The sequence below is a fragment of the Panthera uncia genome (genome assembly GCF_023721935.1).
Source record: "Panthera uncia isolate 11264 chromosome A1 unlocalized genomic scaffold, Puncia_PCG_1.0 HiC_scaffold_17, whole genome shotgun sequence".
In the NCBI taxonomy this organism is placed as follows: Eukaryota; Metazoa; Chordata; class Mammalia; order Carnivora; family Felidae; genus Panthera; species Panthera uncia.
The window spans coordinates 65,115,970-65,140,652 of NW_026057577.1; the positions used below are offsets into that span (position 1 = coordinate 65,115,970).

Genomic DNA, 24,683 nt, shown 5'->3' on the forward strand with positions numbered 1-24,683 from the left:
TTATTTGATTTCTCTTTTAGAAACCTATTTGGTAATGTTTTCAGGTAACTGAGGAAAACAAATACTGACTACCACTTGACAGCTGAAGCGCATTTTGTAGTTCAGTAATAACCTACAAAAAGCTAAGTAATCACAGTGACATTTGAGAAAGCATTTATATAAAGGCTTGTAGAGAGTGAAAAACATTCCCTAGCACGTTTAAAGCAGACTACTCAGTTTTTTTTAACTTTTGTGCTTTTCCTTAAAAAATAGGTTTGCATATTGTAATTTGTTTAAACAATACAGGCAAATAAATTACAGCTTTCACTACTATAGAAAGATTAATTTGATATTAGTCATGATGGGGCAAGACTATCTAAACCAGGTGCTATTCTGGCCCCTTTGAAAAGGTTTTATTTCACATAAAGCTATCCTGAAAGGGAAGAAAATTTAACTAACAAAAATAGAAAATTTACTATCTTTAATGCTTTCACGTCATTTCATTTTTAAATAAACTTAAATGCCCGATACGTTTCATCCTTCTGTTGATTAGTTAGCATTCAAAAGTCAATTTCAAATGGTTAGAGAGAATCAACCAGGTCATCATCAGTCCATTCTTCCTAAGAAGGAAAGAAAATGTAGTAAGAATAACATTACACTGAAGCATAACATTAATGTTTACTTCCTTGCCTCCTTTTAAGAAAATGTTCTACTTTTACTCTGCTGATTATAGGAAGGTAAATCAACCAGGAAACTTTGTGGTAGTTCAATCTTAGAGTAATATGGCTTGGTCTTACCAGACTACACCAATGATAAGTAAAGGTTACAACTGTGACCTTTTGCCTCCTATTAATCTATATCTAACTTACAAGGTACATTTTTTTAAAAAAAGGATAAGAGAAGAATCCTGGGAGAGTCAAATAGCAAAAATTTAGCATGTTCTATTTCTGCTGCCTTCCATAATCATAGGAAGAATTCGTCAAGTAACAATCATACTGCTTCACAATAGGCTAAGATAATAAGAGAATGTACATAAAGAAGGGTGCAAGAAAATGAAAATGAAGGCTTTCAAAGCCCACACCTCTCTAATATTCATGTTCTGGAATGATAAAATCTTAACAGTATGGTCAGACCAAATTATACAACAAGAGTAACTTAAAATTTACCTTTGGACAACATACCTCCTCATGTTTGGGTTTCTTTGAGACATAATCATCATCTTCATAGCCTTTCCTCTTCTTCCTATGATTGAGCAACCATCAGTAAGCAATTGAATACTGGTAACAAAAACTACAAAATAAACTAGCAAGGCTGGTAAATGGTATGTATGTATCTGCTGAAGAACAAAGCCTGCATAAATGGAAAGAGATGAACTACGACGGATAGGAAGACAGTATCTTTCAAATTAATCTTTACATTCAATGCAGTTCTAACTAAAGTCCTAATAAAGCTTTTCCTGGAACCTTTCAAGTATAACTCTGATGTGTGAAAGACTGCAAAAATAGCCAAAGAATCTGAAAGAACAGTGTGGGGCCCTTGTCCCAGTTATCATCAGAACACTATATATAAGAGATATGGTAACTTAAAGTATGGGATTAGCAAGATTTAAATAGATCAACGATCAGAGCAGACAAGCAAAAAAACAACTATACATAGGAACTTAATATACAATGAATATTTAACTGAGAAAAATTATGAATTTTTTAAAAAGTGACTAGCATAACATTACTGATTTTAAAAAATGAGTATTAAGATTTCTACCTCAGAACATTCACGAATAATTCTAAATAGTTTTGACACCTAAACAGAAAGCAAAATGTAGATTAACTTAGGGTAGGAAAAGGTTTTGAGATATAAAGGTGTAAAACACAAAGGAAAACAGAAGAAATCTATCACAAGGTGAAACAGAAGAAAACAGGTGTAAGATATATTTAAAAAGTATATAAAATATAAAAAGAGCTACAAATCAAGAAGATAACACCAGAAAACCACTCAAAGGTTATAAGCAAGCAATACAGAAGTAGAAATATAAATGTGGAACACAGAAACATCAATGCCTCACAGTAATAGGGGAAATGCAAATTAAAATACCAATGTGATCACTTCTTTCACCCAGACTGGTAAAAGTTAAAGATTCATACTATTAAATGTACAATATGTATGAAAACAGTAATGAAGAGAAAAAAACAAACTTCCTCATACACACATGCAGAGAAAATGATGGCAAAGGTAAACCACCTAGAAATTACCCCTGAGGGCACAAGTGGATTTGGGTTTTGATCTAACAGAACTTTGGTTTACCTGAATCGACGGACTTTAATAATGACAATGTAGTTATTACTTGTGTAATGGAAAAAAGATAAAGGAGTTTATTTATAAAGAAAACAAATATTTTATCCTAACGTAATGCCTGTTAAGTGTGGTCCACGGACCAGTGCTGGTCGATCCATGAACCATTTCCACTATGCAAGAAGATTAAGTACAGAAACTGAGTGTGTGTTTAGAAACTTTTACAGTAATTCTGTTGATTTTATGTCAGTTGAATCTAATAAAATTTAAGCTTATATTTTGTCTATTTCCTTTTTCTAGTAATTTATTGCTTGCATTTTATAATGCAAGCAGTATATTTGCTTGCATTTTTAAAAGCACCTCTCAAGTACTCATGGATATGCAGAATTTGCTTGACATAGTGTAAAGCAGATAGTAACTTGGGAGTAAGAGGTAGTACTCTGGCAATTCAGAATTTTGGCTTACGGCCCGGGCCATTCACTTACCTAGCTAGAAGGGTAGATTAATAGTTCAGTGGTCTAATCCAGAGGGTGGTAAGTTTTTCTTTAAATGGCCAAAAAGTAAATATTTTACACCCTGTAGGGTCATACAGTCCGTTTCTGTCACAACTAACCAACTCCGGCAGTAGTGTGAAAACAGCCACAGACAACATGCAAATTAACGGGTATGTCTCTGGTCCAAGACAAGTCTTTCTAAAAACAGGTAGTAGTTCACATTTGGCCTGTGGGCCAGAGTTTGCCAGCCCCTTCAAAATCTATGTGGAAAGAAGATGATCAGTGCTGTAATAATTTTACTTACCAAAGTCAACATTTCTTTACTTCTCTGTAACCTCTCTTTCATTCCTATGAGTTACCACTGAAACCCAGGAGTGAAATCTACCAATTTTAAGTCCTATGCTAAGCCACGCTTTGCAATTATAGTTATGAATATAATAAAGTAGACCCATATTTGGCATGCTTCATAAATCTACTACCACTGTGTACTTACACAGTTTGACTCATGTGTACCTGGATCTGAAGGCCATGAAACACTGTTTTGGTTTCTCATTATCCAATCGAGTATATTTACCAACTATAGAGATAACATCTTAGATGCATCCTTAGCTGTAAGATGCCAGGGCTAATTCCCACTAAATACTAACAAGTAAGGTAGAACCTTTGAATCAGAATGCATTCCACAGAAAATAGAAAATAGTTTTTCCATTCTTATTATGTGTCTGGACGCCCAAGTGTTCAAACTCCTGAAAGATTAGGTTTGAGTGGATCCTTCAATTTGCAAAGCATCAAGAACCTGAATTCTCTAGCTGCCACACTTAGCCTACAAATCGGTAAGATACCTTACAGGTCTTCCTTAAGTATAAAGTTTACCACTGAAAGAAAATAAGCCAACTTTCCCTACTCTACCTAATAGAAACCTGGAACAGTATACCTGTTCCCTCAGACAAGGTATCAGACCTGCCAAGAACCCAAAGATTAAAAGAGCAAGAAGAGGTTCAGAGACTCCTGAGAAAGACTCTAGAGACCCCACAAGGAGTAAAAGAATGGGACAGGTCCTGCAAGCCAAAGAACACATTAGTCATAGCAGGAGAACTGTATTACGAAAACCAGACCATTACCTCGTGTTTATCCTGTTAGAAATGTCCACTCAATTAAGAAAATCCAACTTAAGGAGTAAGTCATTTTTCCCCGCGAAAGCAAACAGTTACCAATTAAATGACTTATTTTAAGGACGAGCTAGACTTGACAATTGTCGAATAACACATCTACTTACGTAATTATGTTAAGGGCAAGCTCAGCAGAGTGACATCTCTCTAACTTCTGTTTCAGAACAGCAACTTCTTCAGATCTGGGTGGTTCATATTTTTTTACCAAGTTTCTCATACCTAAGTGGATAAAAAGATTTATAACGGATAATAAAAAGTCTTTTCCCATAAGGGAGCGGAGTACGGTCCCACCTTATAATGGGAATAACAAAACTCTTGAAATGTGATTATTATTATTATCAGGATTTGCACTGCTCTGCATTAAAATCCAACGGACAGCATACTTCAAGTAATTAGAGCTGTCTGCTGGTTAGCCCATATCACATACAGCACAAAAATAACCATGTTCTACATTCTAGTTAGTTTTTTTCCAAATCCCACCATGGTCACTTTCTGCTCAGGTTTAAAGCTTTGTAAATCCCATGATTTAGTGAACATGCTTTGTTTCCTGCCACCAACTGTATTTATAACATTCTGTCCTACAGATGGTGGTCCAAAGGTTATACTTTTTACAAAGGAAATCACTATTAGATGACATGTAATTAAGGGAGGATGCTTAGTAAAATGTGTCAATGGTCCTTCAACAACATGCAGATCCTATACAATAAAGCATCGCCAAGAAAACAAAAATGTTCTCTTCAGGCTAAAAGCAAACTACTTTGTCAGTGACTTAATAATTGCAGAACGATCCTCTACCCTGGTCTGTTAATATTATTCAACTATAATAAACCTAAGAATATAAACCTCAAGATTTTTCAGGGGACTGATGAGAGATCCAGGGCTTATTACTAGCTGGCCACATGCTCAAATAGGGAGAGCTACTGGCTTATTTCATACTGCAAACAATGGAGTGTTTTCAACTGAATACTTAGGACTCCGTACCCTGAGGACAGTATCTTTGTTCCAAAAACTTATGAATAAGATACCCTAATTATCGTTAAAGCTCTGAATGTTTTGTCAAGAGCTATCCTTCCTTCATGTTAAAATAGTGGAGTAAATTAAAGATCCTTGAGAAGAAATCAGTAATAAATTGTCAGCGTACAAGGAGCACTGTGGGTTATCTTTAAGGCCCATTTTACCCACTAAATTCCATGATCCTAATGAAGATCTCTAGCCACATCACAATCAGCTTTGGAAGTGAACCCTCTAGTGGTGTAACTGAAGACATACAGTTTTATGATTCATAAATCACAAATCCATCATTCTCAATTAAAGAGGAAAGGAAGCCCTCAATTTCAAGGAGAGAATCAAGGAATGATATTTACATGCTCTGAAGCATCTTAACTTTTAAAACATAAACAATATAAAAAGTACACCCATTTACCCATTTCTGCAATAGCGATCTTTATGCTATTTTATTGGTTTATTATTTCAACTGCATATTTAATTAGCAAGGACAAATACCACAAAAAATTTGGGGGACAAATACAACAGACTGAATCCTAGAGCTTAGTGGCCATGAGCATTCAGTGCAACATGGGCAAGAAGGAAGGACAGGGCTGGCTGATCTCTACTCAACCATTAAGACAGGGTTTCTCAACAATGGCACTCAGCAGTGTCAGTTTGGGCTAGAAAATTCTCTGTCATGAGGGGCAAGATTTGTTTCCCAAGTCTGCTATTCTCTCACAGTTCTGAAGCCCAGAAGTTTGAAATCAGTTTCAATGGGCCAAAATCAAAATGTCAGCTGAGCCAGGCTCCCTCTGGAGGCTCCAGGGGAAAATCCAGCTTCTGGTGGCTGCCAGCACCCCTTGGCTTGTGGCCATATCACTCCCGATTTTCAAGGCTGCCACCTCTGTGCTCTATCTTCACAATGGCTTCTCTGTCAAACGTCCATTCCTCTGCCTTTCTCTAACTAATAAAGACTCCTGTGATGCATTTATGCCCTACCTGGATATCCAAGATAATGTCCCCATCTCAAGATCCTTAACTTTAATACATCTGCAGAGACTTTATAACAACATTCACAGGTTCCAGGGATTCAGACATGGGTATCTTTGGGGAGCCACTTTTCAGCCTAGTGAGACTATGCTGAATTATAAGATGTCTAGCAGCATTCTTACTTCTACCAAATAGATGCTGGTAGCAGCCACCACCACGCCAAGAGTTCTGACACCAGAAGTGTCCCAGATAATGCAAAAATCACACCCATGGCTTCTGTAACACCAACGTGACTAGCAAATGACATGTATAAACTAGTTAGAGCTGATTACAAAACAGAACACCAAATTTAAGTATTATCTTTGATTTGGTTCAATTTAGATCTTTTTCTGTGCCTACCACATTTCTGTGCACACTTGAAAAGGTCTGTTTTGAGTCTTAACCCTCTCTGAATCTTATATTTTCACTCTCCTATTAAGTCTATATGTGTGAAAAGTACTTCCTTTAGGGTACCTTCTATTTGTTCTCCACCAATGTATCCTTCATGCCTCCATGATACATTAATTCAATGAAAGTAAATCTAAACAATAATCTATGTCTCAAGTTAAATATCAAGATAATATTTATTTAGAAAGCAACTTTGTAACAAAAGAACATTTTATAAAAGTTGTTTCACTTACTTTTCATTATATCTAGTAACTGTGACAAGCAAGTTCTGTTCTCTTTCAACATCAGACTTTCTGATAAATAACTGGTAAAGAACAGAAAAAAAGTTTTAATCTATTGAACACATATAGCATCTTGAGTAATATGGCATCATAAATTAGTTTCCTCCACATTCATTTCATCAAGGTCAATTTTAAAATTTACTTTAAAAGTATTAAGTAACAAAACTTTGAACACAGAACTATAATCTATAACTATTAGTCTTTAATGTTAAGACTAATTTGTCTAAATTTTGTAATATATATGCTTTCAGAGAAAAAATGATATGAAAATAACATTAAAAGTATCGATTATCACTACGGTTAAGTGCTTAATATACAAACCCTATGAATCTAACTTTGTTTGACAGATGACCAATCTGAGTCAGAGGCACAGACAGGTCATGACTTTGTAACTTGCCCAAAGTTATAAAGATAGGAAGAAGGAGAGCTGGAGCCTGGCACTAGGAAGGCTTCTCTCTCCCCTTAGCATCAAGTGAACTCTTCTTGGTACTAACAGGTATTCAAACCAGTTAAAAATATCAACTTATGCTTTACAAATCTTTTGTATCATATCTGCAAAGAGTCCAAATCAAAAGTGTTAATACTTTTCTATAAATGGATGTAAAGCCCAATTACCTTTCTCAGAACCAATGAGAGCAGCATGAAAATACAATGTCTACATTCAAATATTTAGTTATTCTGAGCTTGATCTATAATTGATAAAAGCCCAAGTGAACAGATTCTCGAGGTTTAAGTAATCTTTCAAACACAAGTGCAAAATAATTATTAATTCCTCTGAAAAATAGTGAAATGAATAAACGGTGAAATACAATTACAACAAAAGAAAGACAATTAAGAAATTTTGTTGCTATCTTTTAAACTATACAGATTATTTACAGGTTATTATGTAAGACTGACAACTAAGGTTGATATTACAACTTCATCATCTATGATGGGAATTTATTTTTTTTTTATTTTTTTATTTTTTAAATTTTTTTTAACGTTTATTTATTTTTGAGACAGAGACAGAGCATGAATGGGGGAGGGTCAGAGAGAGAGGGAGACACAGAATCTGAAACAGGCTCCAGGCTCTGAGCTGTCAGCACAGAGCCCGACGCGGGGCTCGAACTCATGGACTGCGAGATCATGACCTGAGCCGAAGTCGGACACCCAACCGACTGAGCCACCCAGGCGCCCCTAATTTTAGATATAAAAATGCATTTCTGGTTATCAGTAATACTACCAGTTTTTTCCTTTTCCTTTTCTCCCTAAAACCCCTCATGCTTTTGGCATCTTCATTTGTTTCGTTTCATTCTTCCTTTCCTTTCCACCCCTTAATCATAAGAGTGATACATTTGATTCTAAGAGATAGCTGACCAGACCATTTGCCTCTATGAAGCTTTAAATTAGCAACTCGATCTCAATCCTGAATTAGAATTTTAGTATTTTGATTAAAAAAAAATTCAGTAAAAGAAGAAAACTCAGAACAAGAGAACATCCTAGAAGTAATAATCTAAAGCATCATCCAGGATATAACAGCACAAGGGCTTTCCCTTTTTGAAATTAGCAATACATGTAAAGGCAACTCCAACATATCCCCAAAGTTTGCAAAGTAAATGAGAACTTAAAAGTGATTTGAAAATATTTTCTCAAAGTAAAAAAAAAAAAAAAAAAAAAAAATGCCCACATGTTTATATTCCCTGGGAAATCCAAAAGTGTATTTAATTTACAAAGAGTCCAAATTACCACAATTTCAGTTTGGGCTATCTGAAATTATAACTACACTTTCAAGGTGACATAAACTCTCATTTGGACTTTAGGATGCTTCATGCCTCTTCATCTACTTGAGAAAAACAGAAAAATCTCACCATTGGAGAATCTGCATATACACTGCATAAGATACGATGCTTAAACAAATTAATCAAACATGTGGTTAGTGGAATTGTGGAAAAGAGGCTTTCTCCTCTTCGAGGCTGGAAGCTCCACACCTAATCTCCAAAGACATCAATTATCTGTGGCTGTCTTTCCTAACAAGAACAAGGATTTAGAGCTTTGTTCATGTTAACAAAACAGTGCATAGTATATAGGAGGCGCTCAGAAAAAGTTTTGCTTAAATAAGTGGAGGTATAGATTACTTTGGGATTAAATGTTTAGATTTATGCACATTTGGTGAGCTGTGTTTGTGGAGAAGAGGCATGACAAAAACCTAAGCCCACAATCCCTTATCTTGGATTTGTTTTGAAATACATAAACTGTTCGTGTTTTGGAAAGGGAACCTGGTGAATACTCCATGAAATGTGAAACAGTCCAGTGATGTCTGTGGAAGGATACCTGTTATCCATGACACTCATATTTGTGTAAGGATACATATACATACTCCCATTAAGTTGAATAAAGATGAAATCACATCTGTTCATGTCTGCTGCCACCATTATCAACAGATTTTGAAATTATGGATGAGGGGCTTATAAACATGTAGAACAGTTTACGTTCAGAAAGTCTGATCATCTTTCCTCGTCAGCTTTTTCCAGGAATAAAATCGGGCAGAACTTCAAAGGCCACAGAGAAATTATTATAAAAATTTACAAAGTCTAATTTGCTACTAGCCTGTGCTTAAGTTACAAATCAATATGACAATAATGCTTAATTAATCTGTGCATAAGACTTTGTTGTAAAGAATCAAGTAAACTTAATTCAGGGAAAGTACTTATCGCAAAGCCGAGTTCACAATGGGCATTTATGTATCAGCTATCTATAGCTCAAGTGCAATTCACTCGGACATTCCCTCAAGTATTATTCATTCCCCAGTTCTTTCCTGAATTCCACATGCCACACATGCTCCACAGCAGGAGATAAATGATAAACCAAGGCAGATTATTTGCTGTGTACATGCTGCTTACCAGTTTACAAAACTTGCCCCATACTGAGAGCTAAGCTTTTGAGGATCACCGGATTTACTTCTACTTTAGTCATAAAATGGATCCTCTCAGCTCAAAGATACTCAATCTTTAAAGATTTCCTGAAAAGGTGATTTCATTTCCATTCTCAGTTGCCTTCACCAACCCTCCCAACCATAGTAGATATAAAGGACTATAGTCACAAAGTGAATTAATTTCACTTAAAAACTCAGTCTCCAAGGAAGGAATAAACTGACTCAGCAAAGTTAAAACACAGATCAGTACCTTTCCATAGTAATTCCTGCTCGAGATGCACTAGATAAAATGGCAGTCAGGGCAATTTGGGAAGGTGTGTATAAAAGGTAAGCATCTGTTAATGCAATTCTATTAAGAAAGTCATCGGCTGTTTTCCTCAACATCTCTGGATTCTCCATCATGGGGTAGCGAGTCTAGAAAGGAAGTTTGTAAATATTATCACTTCTGAGATTTAATGCACTAATAACAGTTCAAAAATATTTATATTAACAACATAATGCTTAATAGAGGATTCTTTTATTTATGAAATTAACACCCGAGCTTAATCGTTCCACGTAAGATTGTTTTGTATGCAGCGTCAGAATGTACCAAAAGCGCAGTTGTTAAATTCTGCATGTTTTAAGAATGTGCTTTTCCTCAGGGGCTTCCACACTTTTTTAATCACAACCCATAACAAGAAATACATGCTTTAAGATAATTTATCTAAACTTCCTAGTATAGTACTTGACACTATGCTGATTTATGTTAATCCCTATTTTTGTCCTTTTCCACCTGAAGAGGAAGGGGAAGAGACGTTTGAAGTTGACCTAGGAAATACACAGTCCAAGGTAAATGCTTCTCAAGGCAAACCAGATGATTCAGCTACAAGGCCTTTTAGGAATCAAAGCACTACCTCATCTTGATTTGAAATTCCTGCTACTTAAAGTTTAGTTTTGGGAAGAAGTCAATGGAAATGGATCTTGGTTTGATTACAGAATGATTTTTAGAATATGCCCAAGAATATGGACGATCTAATATTTGCTAAGAACTCTTTTTATACTTAAGATGAACTCTAAATCCTAGATCATCAGGTCTATTTCAAATATCTGCATCAAGTCCCAAAGCAGTAAGAAATTTCTTCTATACCCGCAACAAAATATCCAGAGTCATTTGTACCATCACACCCACATCTTACCATTCTGAAATGCCCGACCGCTGGTATGACAAATGAAGACATTCCACTCTGGCCACAGTGCTCCTTTTCCCAATATATTTGCTCAATTACTTCACAGCCATTCCCTGACTTCCTCCCCAGAACCTCTGGTCCCGTATCCCGCTATTTGCTCCTACTCACCACTGGTCCTCATTTCCCTCCAGAATTTCCTGCCCCAATATGCTGTCAACATATGTATACTATACCCCGATTTCTGAGTGTTGCTACAGAAAACAATACCACCAAAAGTCTTGTAATATTACTATAAATTCAAGTTCACTGACTCAGCAGGGCTTTTAACAATTATGTTCCACAGAAAATTTGTTCTCTCATTTTTCAGCAACTGTGTTCAATGTTTTCCACCTGTCTCAATGTCTTTGATAATTTTCTGAAACTCCAACACTCTCTGTCAATGATCTCGGCTTTTAAGAGAGACACTCTTATTTCCTGTCAGCACTAGTCCCCCAGGCGTAACACGGTCCTCAACCCATATTTCCCTCTTTCTGTTAATATAAAAGACCTACTATTCTCTCAAGGCCAACTCTACTTTGCTTTGAATCCCATGCCAACTACTTCCACCGTACTCCAAAGAGAAACCTGAGCTACTTACTTTTCACTCCTTCCTTTAAGCTTTTTCTCACTGCTCACTGTCCTCATCAGTTTCTTGCACAAAGCAAAACACAAAAAACAAAAAAATCGTCTCTCTCATCTCTTTTTAGGAGTTCCCCCATCTTCTCAATCATTCATCTTTTTCCACTTCAAAGACAAGCTGTTTAATCCATGTTACACCTACTTGCTTGCTCACCTTCTATGTATTCCCCACTGGCTCCAGCCTGCTTTCTTTCTCCACACTCAACGGAGACTAATTTCACAAAAATCACAAATGACCCTTCTGGCACTAAATCCAGCCGACACTATCCTTGTTCTTTTACTTTGCCTGAATTCTGAATAGGCCTGGAAAGGAGCCTGTGCTCATCTTCTAAAAGTACTCTTCTTCCCTTCAGTTCTCCAAAAAGTGCTCTCTCTCTGAATATTCTTCAGTCTCCTTACTAGCATCTTATACTTCTCCAACTACTCTTTAAATGGTCCTTACGGTCAATCCACTTTAAATTTTCCAGGAGCAACACCACCTACATCCATTCTGAGTTAGCCTAGCCATCTGCTCTGATCTCCAGATACACGTGATGTCTTGCAGCTACTAAAAGTTATGTCCTCAACCAGATTTATCAATCAACCCCCACCCCTCCACCATCCACAAATCTCTCCTATGCCAGTGTTTCCTCCATCAGGAAGCAAACCACCATCTACCTATATCCTTAGGCCATAAACCTGGGGTTCCTCCTCTGTTCTCAATCTCTATATGAAATCAATCCCCAAGCTCTAGTGATTCCGCCAGGAATTTCTGTCCAGGAAGCTCTCTGTATCCACTGCCACTATCAGAGTCAAACCAACCACCATCTTTTGCTGGACTACTTTAACAGTATCTGACTGGTACCCCTTCATCCGTTCTAATCCATTCTCCACACTCTGCCTGACGCGTGCATATGTGCAATAAATGTATGATGCAGACTGATGCGAGGGCTTGCCAACAGGATTTTATTAACTGCAAACTTCATCATGCAAATCCCCAGACTTAAGCCTCACAATGGTTTCCCACCGCTCTACTCAAAATCCTTAGTACCACCTCCACAGTAGAGACTCTACCTCCCACTCAGGCAGCACTCTGTGGCAGTCTTCCCCCTCTATCTCTAAGTTCTGTTTAGGTTCTTTACTGCACCATGGTTTCTTAGATCTGGGCCTTTGACCAAAGAAGTCTTTCTGTCTAGGATGTTCTTTTACCTAATTCCTACTCTTGCTCTGAAATTTCACTCTAAATGACACTTTCTTAGAACTGTCTTCCTTTCTCTCAACCTGCTATCTCATTCTAAGGTATCCTGTATTTTTCCATCTGTAACAATGGGCATACTGAATATATGACTGTCTCTCCCATTAGACTGTAAGGCCTCTGATAGTTGAGGGCGTTCCTGTCTTCATCCTCAAGAACAGTGTTTTGGCATATGGAAAGTGCCCAAATTTTGCCACTCAACTGAGATGCATGAACCAGTTTTTTACTTCCATTTTGACTTCACTCCCACTTTTCAAGTCCTCTGTGAGGGCAAAAACAAAATAGCTTAAGTTGCTTTTGTGCATGTTTATCTACTTATATTTTTGATGCGTATATATTGATTCAAGTTCACAATGCACTAAAACTAGAAACCACTTAGCAATCTTCTAGTTTAAAATTAAGATTTTTTTGTGGTTCTTTAAATCAGATCCATGACAGTATACTCCAGAGTTAGAAGACTTAAGTTCAAAAGCATTACTCTAAATTGACAATAGTCCTCATTATAGTTCTTTGACCAATATTTGCAGATCTACAAAATAAAAAGCTCTGTAAGTGCAGCCCAACAATATGAGTTAACAAGCCTTTCAGGTGACACTCAACTTTGAGAATTAATGATGTGGAAGTCCACGCTAAACTCATGTTTCAGATGAGCTCATGTTTTAACAATCAGGATGAATATAAATTATAACGAGATTTCAGATTCTTCTGGTTCAAGAACTATAGCAAAGGTGTACACTCTACTAGTTTACCTTTTATATCAGTAAGATTACCTTTAAATCAATGAGAAAGCCCTCAAATGGTCTATAAGGATTGTGGACAATAAGGTGGAAATTCAGTTGTTGTATAAGAAGTAGTTCGTATTCCAAAATCTGTTCGAGTGCCTTCTCCTGTCCAAGAGGACTCTCCCGCAGATTTCCAACAAACTGTGGACTAGATACATTGAATTCATCTACTTTGCAGGCCAAAAATGCACAAGTGAGCCTAGAGGAAAAAACAAAGGGAAGGGAATGGTATCTGTACATACTTTGAGAAATACCTGAATATTTTATTTCTAAAAATAGGTTCTAAAAATGCTTAATATTAAGAAGCGACTATGCTAAATATTGCAAGAAATTTATTTAAAAAAAAGAGAAAAAGAAAGTTTCCTGTTCAAACTTTTTATCCATTAGGAGACTATACAATTAGGTTGAACTGTATAATCTTGCCACAGCATTTAACCATTATTGACTACTATTAATGGCAGTTTTGTACAGTTCAACATAAATATCTGGAAAAATAACTGAAGAATAAAAGTACTCTGAATCATGAAATGTAGATGAAAGAACACAACAGTACACAGAGGTGTACCTGGGAAGGTAGGTTAAAAGAACACTGGAAGGCCATCAGTGATGTCTCTGAAAGCATTTCAATAGGGATTATTACCTCAGGAACTAACTTATGAAACTCTCATGGCTAGTACCATAAATTTCAGGTAAGAAACTAGTAATCAAATTACCACAAAAATCAAAATTCGAAGTAACAAGGGCCTGACCTAGACTAGTAGAAATGGAAATGAAAAAGAGAGAAAATAAACAGGGACAATGTCACTGACAGCAAACTCTTTGATGAGTCTCACACTAACTTCATCCTTATGTTTAAGGGACCTTTATTAAATTGAAGTGAATATGGAGCTACAAGACTTGTAAACTAACTGATGTACAAAGACAGGAGGTACCACAAAGGATTCTCATTGGAGCAACAGGGAGAAGAAAGGTGCCACTAACAGAAAGAGATATTAGCGAAGTTAGTTTGAGAAAAACAGAATTTAAATTTGGACAAGTTGAAGTTTAGATGACATCAGTATTACAGGGAGAAAGTACTGTAGATATATGAGAAGTATAAGGATAGTGGAAATTCAGAACAGAATACAAGTCTAAATTATCATTACGAAGTCATTTTTTCCACACAAATTGTATAAAAGACTTCTTAAATGAAAACCAATAAAGTAGAATTATACTCACATTATTATCCGGGGGTGATATTCCATTACTGAATTATTAAGATAAAAACGCTTGAAATACATACAAGCTGTACCCTAAGATTAAAAATATATACATTATCAGAATCCACTCACACATACATGTTGTTTTATTAAAAGTTTTAAAAAATTTACTTATGCAAAGGTTTCTTTAAAAAAGTTACCCATGCAGAGGCGCCTGGGTGGCTCAGCCAGTTAAGCCTGACTGCAGCTCAGGTCATGATCTCACAATTTGTGAGTTCGAGTCCCCACGAGGACTCTGTGCTGACAGCTCGGAGGCTGGAGCCTGCTTTGGATTCTGTGTCTCCCTGTGTCTGCCCTGCCCCAACTCATGCTCTCTCAAAAATAAATAAATGTTAAAAAAAAAAAAAGTTACCCACACAAAATACCAAAACTTCTTATTTCTTCTTTAATCTTATAAATTGTGACGAATTACTATAGAAACGCCACAGCCAAAAGACCCTTTGTTGTTCCTCCTCACACACCCTGGGTTATCTTTCCTATGGGCACTAACTTAATTTCAAAAAGTCTGTATTTATTATTTTTTTAAGTTTATTTATTTTGAGAGAGAGAGAGAGAGAGAATGAGACTGAGATGAGACAGTGCACGCACAAGCAGGAGAGTGACAGAAACAGAATCCCAAGCAGGGTCTGCGTTGTCAGCGTGGAGTCCCATGTGTGGCTTGAACTCACGAACCGTGAGATTATGACCTGAGCTGAAATCAAGACTCCGACACCTGACTGAGTCACCCAGGCACCCTGTATTTATTTTAGACTTGAGAATAACAAAGCCACCTAGATTAGAAGAAACCAAGAAAAACACACAAATATTCACAGCTTAAACCAGTCAATCTTGTCAAAACATTGACAGAATTAACACAGTTGGGGCAATAAGCCTTCTCTCTAAATCCGCTCTGGGTCTGTGTGATAGAATCATGATCATGTTGCCAAACTAAACAGAAGAGGCACCTACCAATTATTGACCATATCCCATTTCCCAGACTCTGTGCCAACTACCAAGCTATTATCTTTTTTATTCCTTACAAGAGCTTGGTGAAGTATTGCCATCTCCACTTTACAGAAAAGGAAAATGACTACCAGTGAGGTTAACGGTCTTGTACCAGGTCACACACCCGATGAGCAATAGGGGTGGATTCACCTAAGACCTGCCTGTACTTTTAACTGCTATGCAATTTGGCTAGAACCAACAAGATAAACACTTATCTATTTTTAGATAGGATAAAAAAAAAAACCAAAAAAAACTTTTCTTTTAAATATTTTAAAAGTTTAACTTTGTCGTTTTATGTGAAACAACAAAACTTATCAGTTATAAATAAGCACGTTATACAAAGACAAATTCCAAAAATGAGTTTATTCAAGAATTCAGTTTCTTCATCTGAAAAGATCACATAAACCTACTGCCTTATGTTATAGCACTTTTATCAGAAAATAACAGAACCAAATCTGGAGACAGAAACTAATCAAGGCCAACTGATATTCTTCATAAATCTTTTATCTCTCAGATGAAGATCAGGTGAACTTAAAAACAAAAAACAAAAAACAAAAAAAAACATCACGAGTACTTTTGAACTTGGTATTTCCAATATACTTCAATTTATGTTCAACTTTGAAAATGGAGATTATTTCCGGGGCACTTTGAGTAGCTCAGTTGGTTAAGCATCCAACTTTTGATTTCATGGTTCATGAGATGGAGCCCCGTGACCAATGTGCTGTCAGCACGGAGCCTGCTTGGGATTCTGTCTCTCCCCTTCTTTTTGCCCCTCACTCGCTCACCTGTGCAAGCTTTCTCTCAAAATAAATAAACATTAAAAAAAAAAAAAAGATTATTTCCTGGGGGGTTATTCTCTATTGAGTCATAAGTTATTCACTCTATATAACTTTGAAACTTAAGATAGACTTTCACTCAAGACAGACTTTCATATTTGATCTTCACAACAAACTGGCAAGAGAATTATGAAAAAATATTTTGTACTCCTTTTTTTCTTTCAGCTTTTCAACCTCAGCTGATGTTCAATAAACAAGAATACATTCTAAAGGAACAATTACAAGGACAGTGCATGTAAATCCCTATAGCCAAAAAGTCCGAACTACTTGTTTCTCACCATTACCATACCGCAGTAAACACACACACACACACACACACACACACACACACACACGGAGTTCTTAGAACCAGACATCGGAAACAACCACATGACAATTTTTTACCAAAAGATAAATCCCCAGCTTCTCCTAATCAAGGCTTAAAAACTTCTTATGGCATGAATTTTAGCCGGGGCATCTGATTACAAATGATGAAAGAATGCATTATTTCAAACGTGTGACAGACTTAAAAAGGCACTAGTCTGTGTTCTACTCCCAGCTCTATTGCTCGTTAGTTGAGAACCTGGAAAATTATTTAATCTTTTCTTTCTCTCTAAGATGAGGATGTCGTGACCTGTCTAGCAGATCTCAAAATTCTTCCAACAATGAAATGAGACCTGAAATACTTTGTAAGAAACAATACAGAAATTCCTAAATTAAGGAGTTTATCAAAAAATAACTCAGAGTGACAGAAATGTGAATACATAAATTACATATTTATATAACTAAGGTGCATTTTTGACTACAGCGGATGGAGAACTGAGTTACACATTTAGAAGAGTCCTGATTTCAGAAGTCAGCTAAAGGACATTATACTTCATCAGTATCATAACTTACCACAACAGACCGTGGCATTGCTGGCTTAAACACTGAACAGAATTCTAATAATCTCTTCTCATAGTATTTGCAGAGCATCATTTCTTCGTGAGGCTCAAGAAAGACTGGATCGTTTGGAAGAACCTTTAGATCAAAAGTTACAGCAAAAGTTCAACGAATTCAATAATCTTAAAATACTATTCTCTATCCAGATTAAATTTAGTTTTCATCTTCAACCAAAGGGAAATATACCACGTCACTGTTTTTCTTTATAGAGCTACTAATTATTCCACAAAACAGCTTTAGTAAAATATTTGATAAACTGAACTATACCATCATTTCACAATTTCTCAGAATGTCAGCTGGACAGTTGCTTCTTCAGAGAAAAAAGAATGATGAGTGTGTGTGTGTATATGCTCACAAGTTTGACATCAGTTACAAATCAAAAAGAAGATACATACTGTCATTGGCTGGAGAGCTCTGAACGTCCCTTTCTCAGTCATTAAGTCACACAGTTGAGGTAAAAATCAGTAAGTGTCTCAAGGACGATTCTCACCCTTAAAACATTACCTCCTAACTGTCTTTATATACTCTTCTACAGAATACACTAGATGGTTAATAATATAACACTTTTACAACAAATATCCACTAGGTAGTGTTATTGGTTTAATTATGACTACCAAAAAAGGGTATGTTGAAGTCCTAACCCCCCAGTACCTCAGAATGTGACCTTATCTAGAAACGTTCTCTGCAGATGTAATTAGTTAAGATGAGGTCATACTGAAGTACAGTGGGCTCCTAATCCGATACTACTGGTATCCTCATAAAAAGAACATGCCAAGATACAGATACAGAACACTATGTAGAGAGAGACAGAAAGCGAAGTTACATTGTCACAAGCAAAGGAATACCTAGGATTATCAGAAGCTGCAAGAGCAAAGATCCTGCCCCAGAGACTACAGACAGCATGGTCTGACAACTTTATCCCAGACTTCTAGCCTCCAGAACTGTGAAACAATAAATTTCTGTTGTTTTAAGCCACCCAGTTGGTGCTAATTTTTTAGGGTAGCCCTAGGAAACTATCACAGATTCTAATTTTACAGAGATAGTATGGCATTGTGGTTTAGAGCAGAAATTCCGGAACTAGACACCTTGGGTTCAAATCTTGGCTCTGCCACAATGTAGCCCTGAAAAGTCACTCAACCACTCTACACTTCAGTTTCCTCAGCTGGAAAGCAAGGATAATAGCAGTATCCACTTCACGGGATAGTTCTGAGGATTACAGGAACTCACTAAATGCTGAGAATAGTGCCTGGTACACAGCGTGGTATGTACTACTTTGCGTAGTACAAAAATTAAGCAGTATGAATCAGAAGTGAATTAAACGGAAAAGTACCTGAGTACCAAATGGTCTGATACATGGAATATTTGATGGAGAGAAGCTTGTACTAGAATAGGTGGTGCAATTTATGAAAAAAGATTAAACCGGCGTGAGTTATAAGAGAAAGGATTTGGCTGGCAGGCCCAAAGTCTGAACCATCCTCAATTGGTTTGTGCTAACCCGTCTCCTGTTTCCCCGCGTCCACCCTGCCCCCGAACCCGCCCAATACATTCACCACCAGGTTTCCTGAGGTCTCTTTCTACAACAGAATCTGAAAGGTTAATTCCCCGTTTAAATTTTCAAAGGTTCCCCACCTCATCATCACAAACTCAAACTCCTCACTTCAGCTGGCAAGTTTCTGCACCTGTTCAGACCTTCCGCGACACAGGACCCTGAGCATTCCAAGGCCCCGTCCGGCAACTTTCGACCTCCCGCTTTGCACCTGTGGCTCTGTCCGCGCGGAACTTCCTTTCCCATCTTCTCTGCATTAACTACTGGGGAAAGCCTTCCCTGACATGGCCTCTTAACAAACGAAAGCCTCTGCTCCCGCACTACGTTAGCTTCCTACAAAGACCTTCCTTCGCCATGTTACTGATTACTCACCTGCCATTCGACTACGTTAAGGGCGTAGTTCGTCTCCACAGCCTAAACACCTGGCAAGGTACCCGTCCGTTCGTTAAATAAACGCCCCGCGCGCCAGAGACGCACGGGCGGGGGAGGGGACAGAGGTGTGCAGGGGCCCCAGGGAAGGCAGGGTGGACAAGGGAGGGTGGGCAGCAGCTGCTCAAGAGTTTAGAAGCGAGGGCAGGGGACCGGCCGCCAGGATCCTCACCTTCCCGTTGGCGACCGCTTTGCATTTGAATTTACGGTTGGCGTCCGCCCGCAGTCGTGCTAGCTGCTCCTCACTGGCGAAAGTCCAGTGCCGCTTCTGGCTACTGTTGTGGTACATCGTGAAATCCCAGAGCAGGGCCAGGAAGTCCGGAGAAAAAGACCCCAAACGCCACAACTCGGGGGTGGGAAATCACCTAAGCCCCGACCACTAACCCGCCGAAGCCGAGCGCGTCAGTTAGGCGGGCGCCGGCGCGTTGACGTTACGATCACGTGGTACCTCCGTCCGCAGTCGCGTTTCCGGAGCGGACTAAGAGGAGAACACCCCGCGCGTCCCTCCGGCGGGCGCCTGACAGACAAGTGGGCGGAGCCTACGGATACGCTCCTCCTATCTGTGAGCTTAGCCTCTAAGCTCCGCCCCTTCCCGACAAAATTTAAAGGAGAAGCGACAGGAGGGTGTGGAAAACCAGACGGAAGTTCCATGTAGAGGACAACGTGAACAATTCACAGGGGGAATAAGTGGACAAAGGGACCCGGGAAAGTGTCAACTTTTAAATAGGGTACATGAGGAGGTGACATCTGAGCAAAGACTTGAAAGACTTGAGGGAGTATGCCTATCCGTCACGCGGGGGATGATCTTGAAGCAGATAGAACAAAGTCCTAAGGCAGCAGCGTTCCTGAGTCTTAAAAAAGGCTGTGCCAGGAACATTACAAAAAAACGGCCTCAGAGAGCATGGAACATGGTTGAAGAGCTACAAGCGGTGGATATATATTGTTCCTTACTGTTCTGCCACTAATGTGACCCTGTCCTTTTCCTGTGATCGTTTCCTTCCCCATCTGTTGATTACTAGCCAGTCTCATCCCGTTTCCGTATCAGAAGCACTATGTATGGTAGTTTTAGGATTTTCTTGAATTCATCTTCATTACTGCCCCAAGGGAGCCTTACAATAAACTATTGTTAATGCTTAAGAGATTTGCAATTTTTATTACTAGTATTTTCAAAATTGCATTTGTGATACAAAATCTATATGGATTCTAATAGCCTTTACTGGTTTAGATATTTGTCCCATTTAGGCATACTTTATTCTGTGCATCACACATCAGGTTAGGAAGATGGACCTACTTGCAGCAAATAATTTTTCTAAAAACAAAAGGCAGATAAAGAGAGTTTAGTTCTTGAAATTTTACATAGGCAAAAGGAGGTGGCAAGATATCCAGAAATCTGCTTTCTATGAAAATGTTTTTAGAAGCTTAAGGGAGAGCTTTTTTGTTTCATTTTGGTAGGTGCAATTGAGGGTAGAGTTTGCTAGAGTTATTTGAATTCCTCACACTTGAATATTTGTAGTTTATCACTTTGGAAATCCAAACACTCCTTGAACATATGTTGGTGATTTGGACTAGCAAATTGGCTAAGAAAAGAGAAAGGAGAAAATATGCTGATGTTAAGGAAGGGCATGGCAAGTTATGAGTCCAGTGGACTATAAGCACCCTAAAATACTGTGTAATGGGGAAGAATAATTTTAAAGGAAAAACAGCAAGTTGCAAAAGATAGGAAGTGAGGAAATGAGTATATATATGTATAAAATCTTAGAACAATGACAGTTATGTATACTATGTCAATTCTTTTTATTTTGTTTTACTGAAACGCATTTGACAACTCCTTTAGTTTTATGTAAAAGGAAATAGAGATCGACAATTTAGAGAGATGGAAGAATAGGATTCCCACAGAATGAGAGTAAAATTGCTCACTGTCGTAGTTCATCAAGAAGACAAATATGAAAAACCTGGTGTTGAAAATATAACTATTTTTTTTAACCTGTAACAAATCTTATCTAGCAAAATTAACACCATAGTTTTGGGATGTAGAAAGGTATCTAGGTTAACCAGCTACAGAATAAAGTTGTTACTGATGATGTTACTGATAAGGCTCATATATGATTTCTTCTTATTAAGGTGACCATGCTGGATGCAACATTAATCTCTATGTCTGAGTGACATTCCCCTGTTTAGCTTATTGAATATAAGTTTATTGCTATTTCTACAGTGGAAGGCAGACTGTGGACTTAGAACTTGGTGCCTTTACCTAGTTCCATTTAAATTCCTACTAAAAAGTAGCAAGTGTTTCTTTCCATGCCTTTTATTTTACTTATGGGAAAGTTTAAAGAATAGAGAGAAATGAATTTCAAAATTATCAATACATGGTCACTTCTCCTCCACTTCCCACCCCAGCCTCATTACTTTAACAGCACAATTTCCCCAACACTGTATGGAGATTCAAAACTTGAAAACAAAGATTTCAATAGGCACTATCCAGAAGTGAATGTTAACAGGAAAGGTTACAGTGATTTTTTTTAAGTAAACACAATCTCTTTTATTGTCCTACAGTTGTTAAATTGTGTTACAGTATGTATTTGTTGACAAACTCTAAGTATTTTGACTGCATGCATTACCTCAAAACGAAGGACTGTGAATTGAGATCAGGCGATGCAAAACAGGTATCATCCGTTGGTCATAGTGGAAAGGTCTATACTTGAGCCACATGCAATGCCAAAGTTTCTCATGACAGTATTAGGAATTTCTCTTATTTTCTTACAAGGTAATTTTCCCTCTTCTTCAGCTCTGCCCTAGTGTTCTTAATGTTTTGGGAAAAATAAGGAATATCAAACTGCTTGATCTTATGAGTAAAGGAAGAAAAGGGAAATTGGAAGGGTGAGGGAGTTCCTGATGAATCTATGTGGAACTTGGAATAATTTTGTGGTCCAGTAAAACATTAAGTGGGCTAACTAACTTACAGTTATTTCCCAAACACACTAGTATAGCCGTATCCACATAGTTTCTGATTTTAGGGCCATAAAGAAAAAAAAAATTTAAAGCTGGGAGGAAGAATAAGGCACATCTATGCTCACAGAAACACACAATATCCTTCTTCCTTTAAAATCTGACATTCAACTGTACCCCCCCTTCAGCTATTGACATGGGTGTCTGACATTCTAAATATAACTTGGCAATGATATTCAAAAACAGGCTCTTTTGTGGATCCTGAGAAACGTAACAGAAACCCATGGGGGAGGGGAAGGAAAAAAAAAAAAAAGAGGTTAGAGTGGGAGAGAGCCAAAGCACAAGAGACTGTTAAAAACTGAGAACAAACTGAGGGTTGATGGGGGGTGGGAGGGAGGGCAGGGTGGGTGATGGGTATTGAGGAGGGCACCTTTTGGGATGAGCACTGGGTGTTGTATGGAAACCAATTTGACAGTAAATTTCATATATTAAAAAATTAAAAAAAAAAAACAACCCCCCCCCAAAAAAAAAAACAAAAATAATTTTTCAGTGGACTATTTCTTGGGAATAGTAATTGATTTCGCTTAGTATCTGCTGAAAACAAACCTGGAAGGCTGTGTTGCATTAAAAAAAAGAAAAGGTTAAAAAACAAAACAAAACAAAACAAAAAAACCAAAAACAGGCTCTTTGCAAATATATTTGATATATGCAATTAGCATTAGCTCTAAAACCCTTTCGTACTTTTTTTTCTTTCAGTTTTCAAGTTATGACTAAAAGAGAAAAGGAGTTGCGTGCAGTTAATACCGAGTTTCTCCAAAGTCTGACTAATGCTAAAGTAAAAGAAAAAGAATAAACAACATCTAAAAAATATCCTTGGTCTAAATGTAACCCCCAAAATTGAAACACTTTTTCTTTCATTTTAGGGCTATTTAAAATTAAAGAGGCTTGACAACACAATGGGGAGCAAATTCTATAAATCCGTACTCAATTCAGCATCTTCCTAAATCATCACTATACTCAGAGCCTAGTACTAATTGTTAGGTGGTGGTGATGATGGTGATAGAGATAAAAAAAAAAATGGAGTATTTCACGGTCCCTATCTCAGGATTCTTAGACTATAGTAGAATGACTATGACATACACAAATACAGTCTCCTCACAATGACATGAACCTTGGGTAGGGCTCAACAGGGAGTGGGGTAGTAAGATTTCTTAACCCTAAGTGCTGATACCTGGTACTAATGTAGACAAGACCTTTATGTGGTTTGAAACCAATTGAAAACCCAGAGCCTACTTCATTCAACCCTTGCTAACCAGGTTCATTCCACAGGCTTAGTGTCTCTTCGGATAGTCAGAGTTAGGTGGTCAATATAAAGGTGATTCTTGTGTTGCTGTCGTTTTGATTACTGTTAACCACCCCCTTCCCCAAAACAGTTGGGCTTAGTTCTCTTGAGACCATATTTGGAAGTGATTTGTTACAACTTTATTCTTTGTCCATATCCATTAATCAATAGTGAGTACATCTATTACATAGAGTACCACATAATCATTTCCACAATTGTATAGCAGTTTAACAGGGTGGAAAGATTTCACTTGTGACTCACCAAATCTAATATTTCCAGTTTTACTACTTGCTACTGAGTATTCTTGGGAAAATCACTTTAATCTATTTTATCCTGAGTTTCATCTTTTGGACAGTGAAGGAAATAGTTCAATAGTTCAACCCACAAATAATTCAATAAATGTTAGTTATTACCTAATGGATACCTAGAACAAGCTAATTGGAGGCTATAACACTTATGTGAATTTGGTTTTGTTATTGATATTGAAGGAGGCATCACTCCAGGTGCATGGGATCTGCTTGGGCAAAGTAGAGGGGAACAAATTACAAGGTGTATCTAGAGACAGAAAAGAACATAGCTCAGATGGAGAAAAAGGTGAATTAATTGAGACATGAATTAGTAAGAAGATTAGCAGAGGGTGTTGAATGTGAAGCCAAGTAATTTGTATGTAATAATGTTAAAATTTTTGAGTGGGAGAGAAAAATCAGAATGGCATTACTTTAATCTGGAAATTATTTGTGATTGTTTTAATAGTGAAGACTTTATAAAATCCACATTAAAATAGGACAAGGGGGTCAATTCTAATGGTGAGGCCCAAATGTCCACTCTTTGAATAGCTATATAAGATTCAGAAATATAAAATTAAATTCCTCACCATATTCCCAGATAGATATCATGTGTGTCATACGTATCATATAACATATGATATATGCTATATGAAATGGGATACATTTGTATAATATGTTTTTGTGTGTAATTCTGGAGTGAGACCTGGGAGTCTGTATTTTTAAAAA

The 24,683-nt window shown here is 37.4% G+C and overlaps 2 protein-coding genes across 4 annotated transcripts in view; one reads left to right on the forward strand and one right to left on the reverse strand.

The window, feature by feature from the left end:
- The window catches only part of LOC125935814 (cytochrome c oxidase subunit 7C, mitochondrial), a 994,084-nt gene that overhangs the window by 636,008 nt on the left and 333,393 nt on the right, over nt 1-24,683 (forward strand). The window lies entirely within an intron of this gene.
- CCNH (cyclin H) lies at nt 446-19,830 on the reverse strand. 2 transcript variants are annotated; one of them, XM_049649780.1, is made up of 9 exons: nt 19,555-19,830; nt 17,363-17,485; nt 14,626-14,699; nt 13,396-13,606; nt 9,798-9,961; nt 6,589-6,659; nt 4,039-4,150; nt 1,146-1,221; nt 446-599 (listed from the first exon to the last, which is right to left on the reverse strand). In XM_049649780.1, exons 1-9 carry the CDS (start codon nt 19,669-19,671, stop codon nt 561-563), a joined length of 987 nt encoding a protein of 328 aa, XP_049505737.1. In that variant the 5' UTR covers nt 19,672-19,830; the 3' UTR covers nt 446-560. The 2 variants fall into 2 exon arrangements, with proteins under 2 accessions (XP_049505737.1, XP_049505738.1); XM_049649781.1 differs by having other exon boundaries at nt 1,161-1,221; nt 19,555-19,829.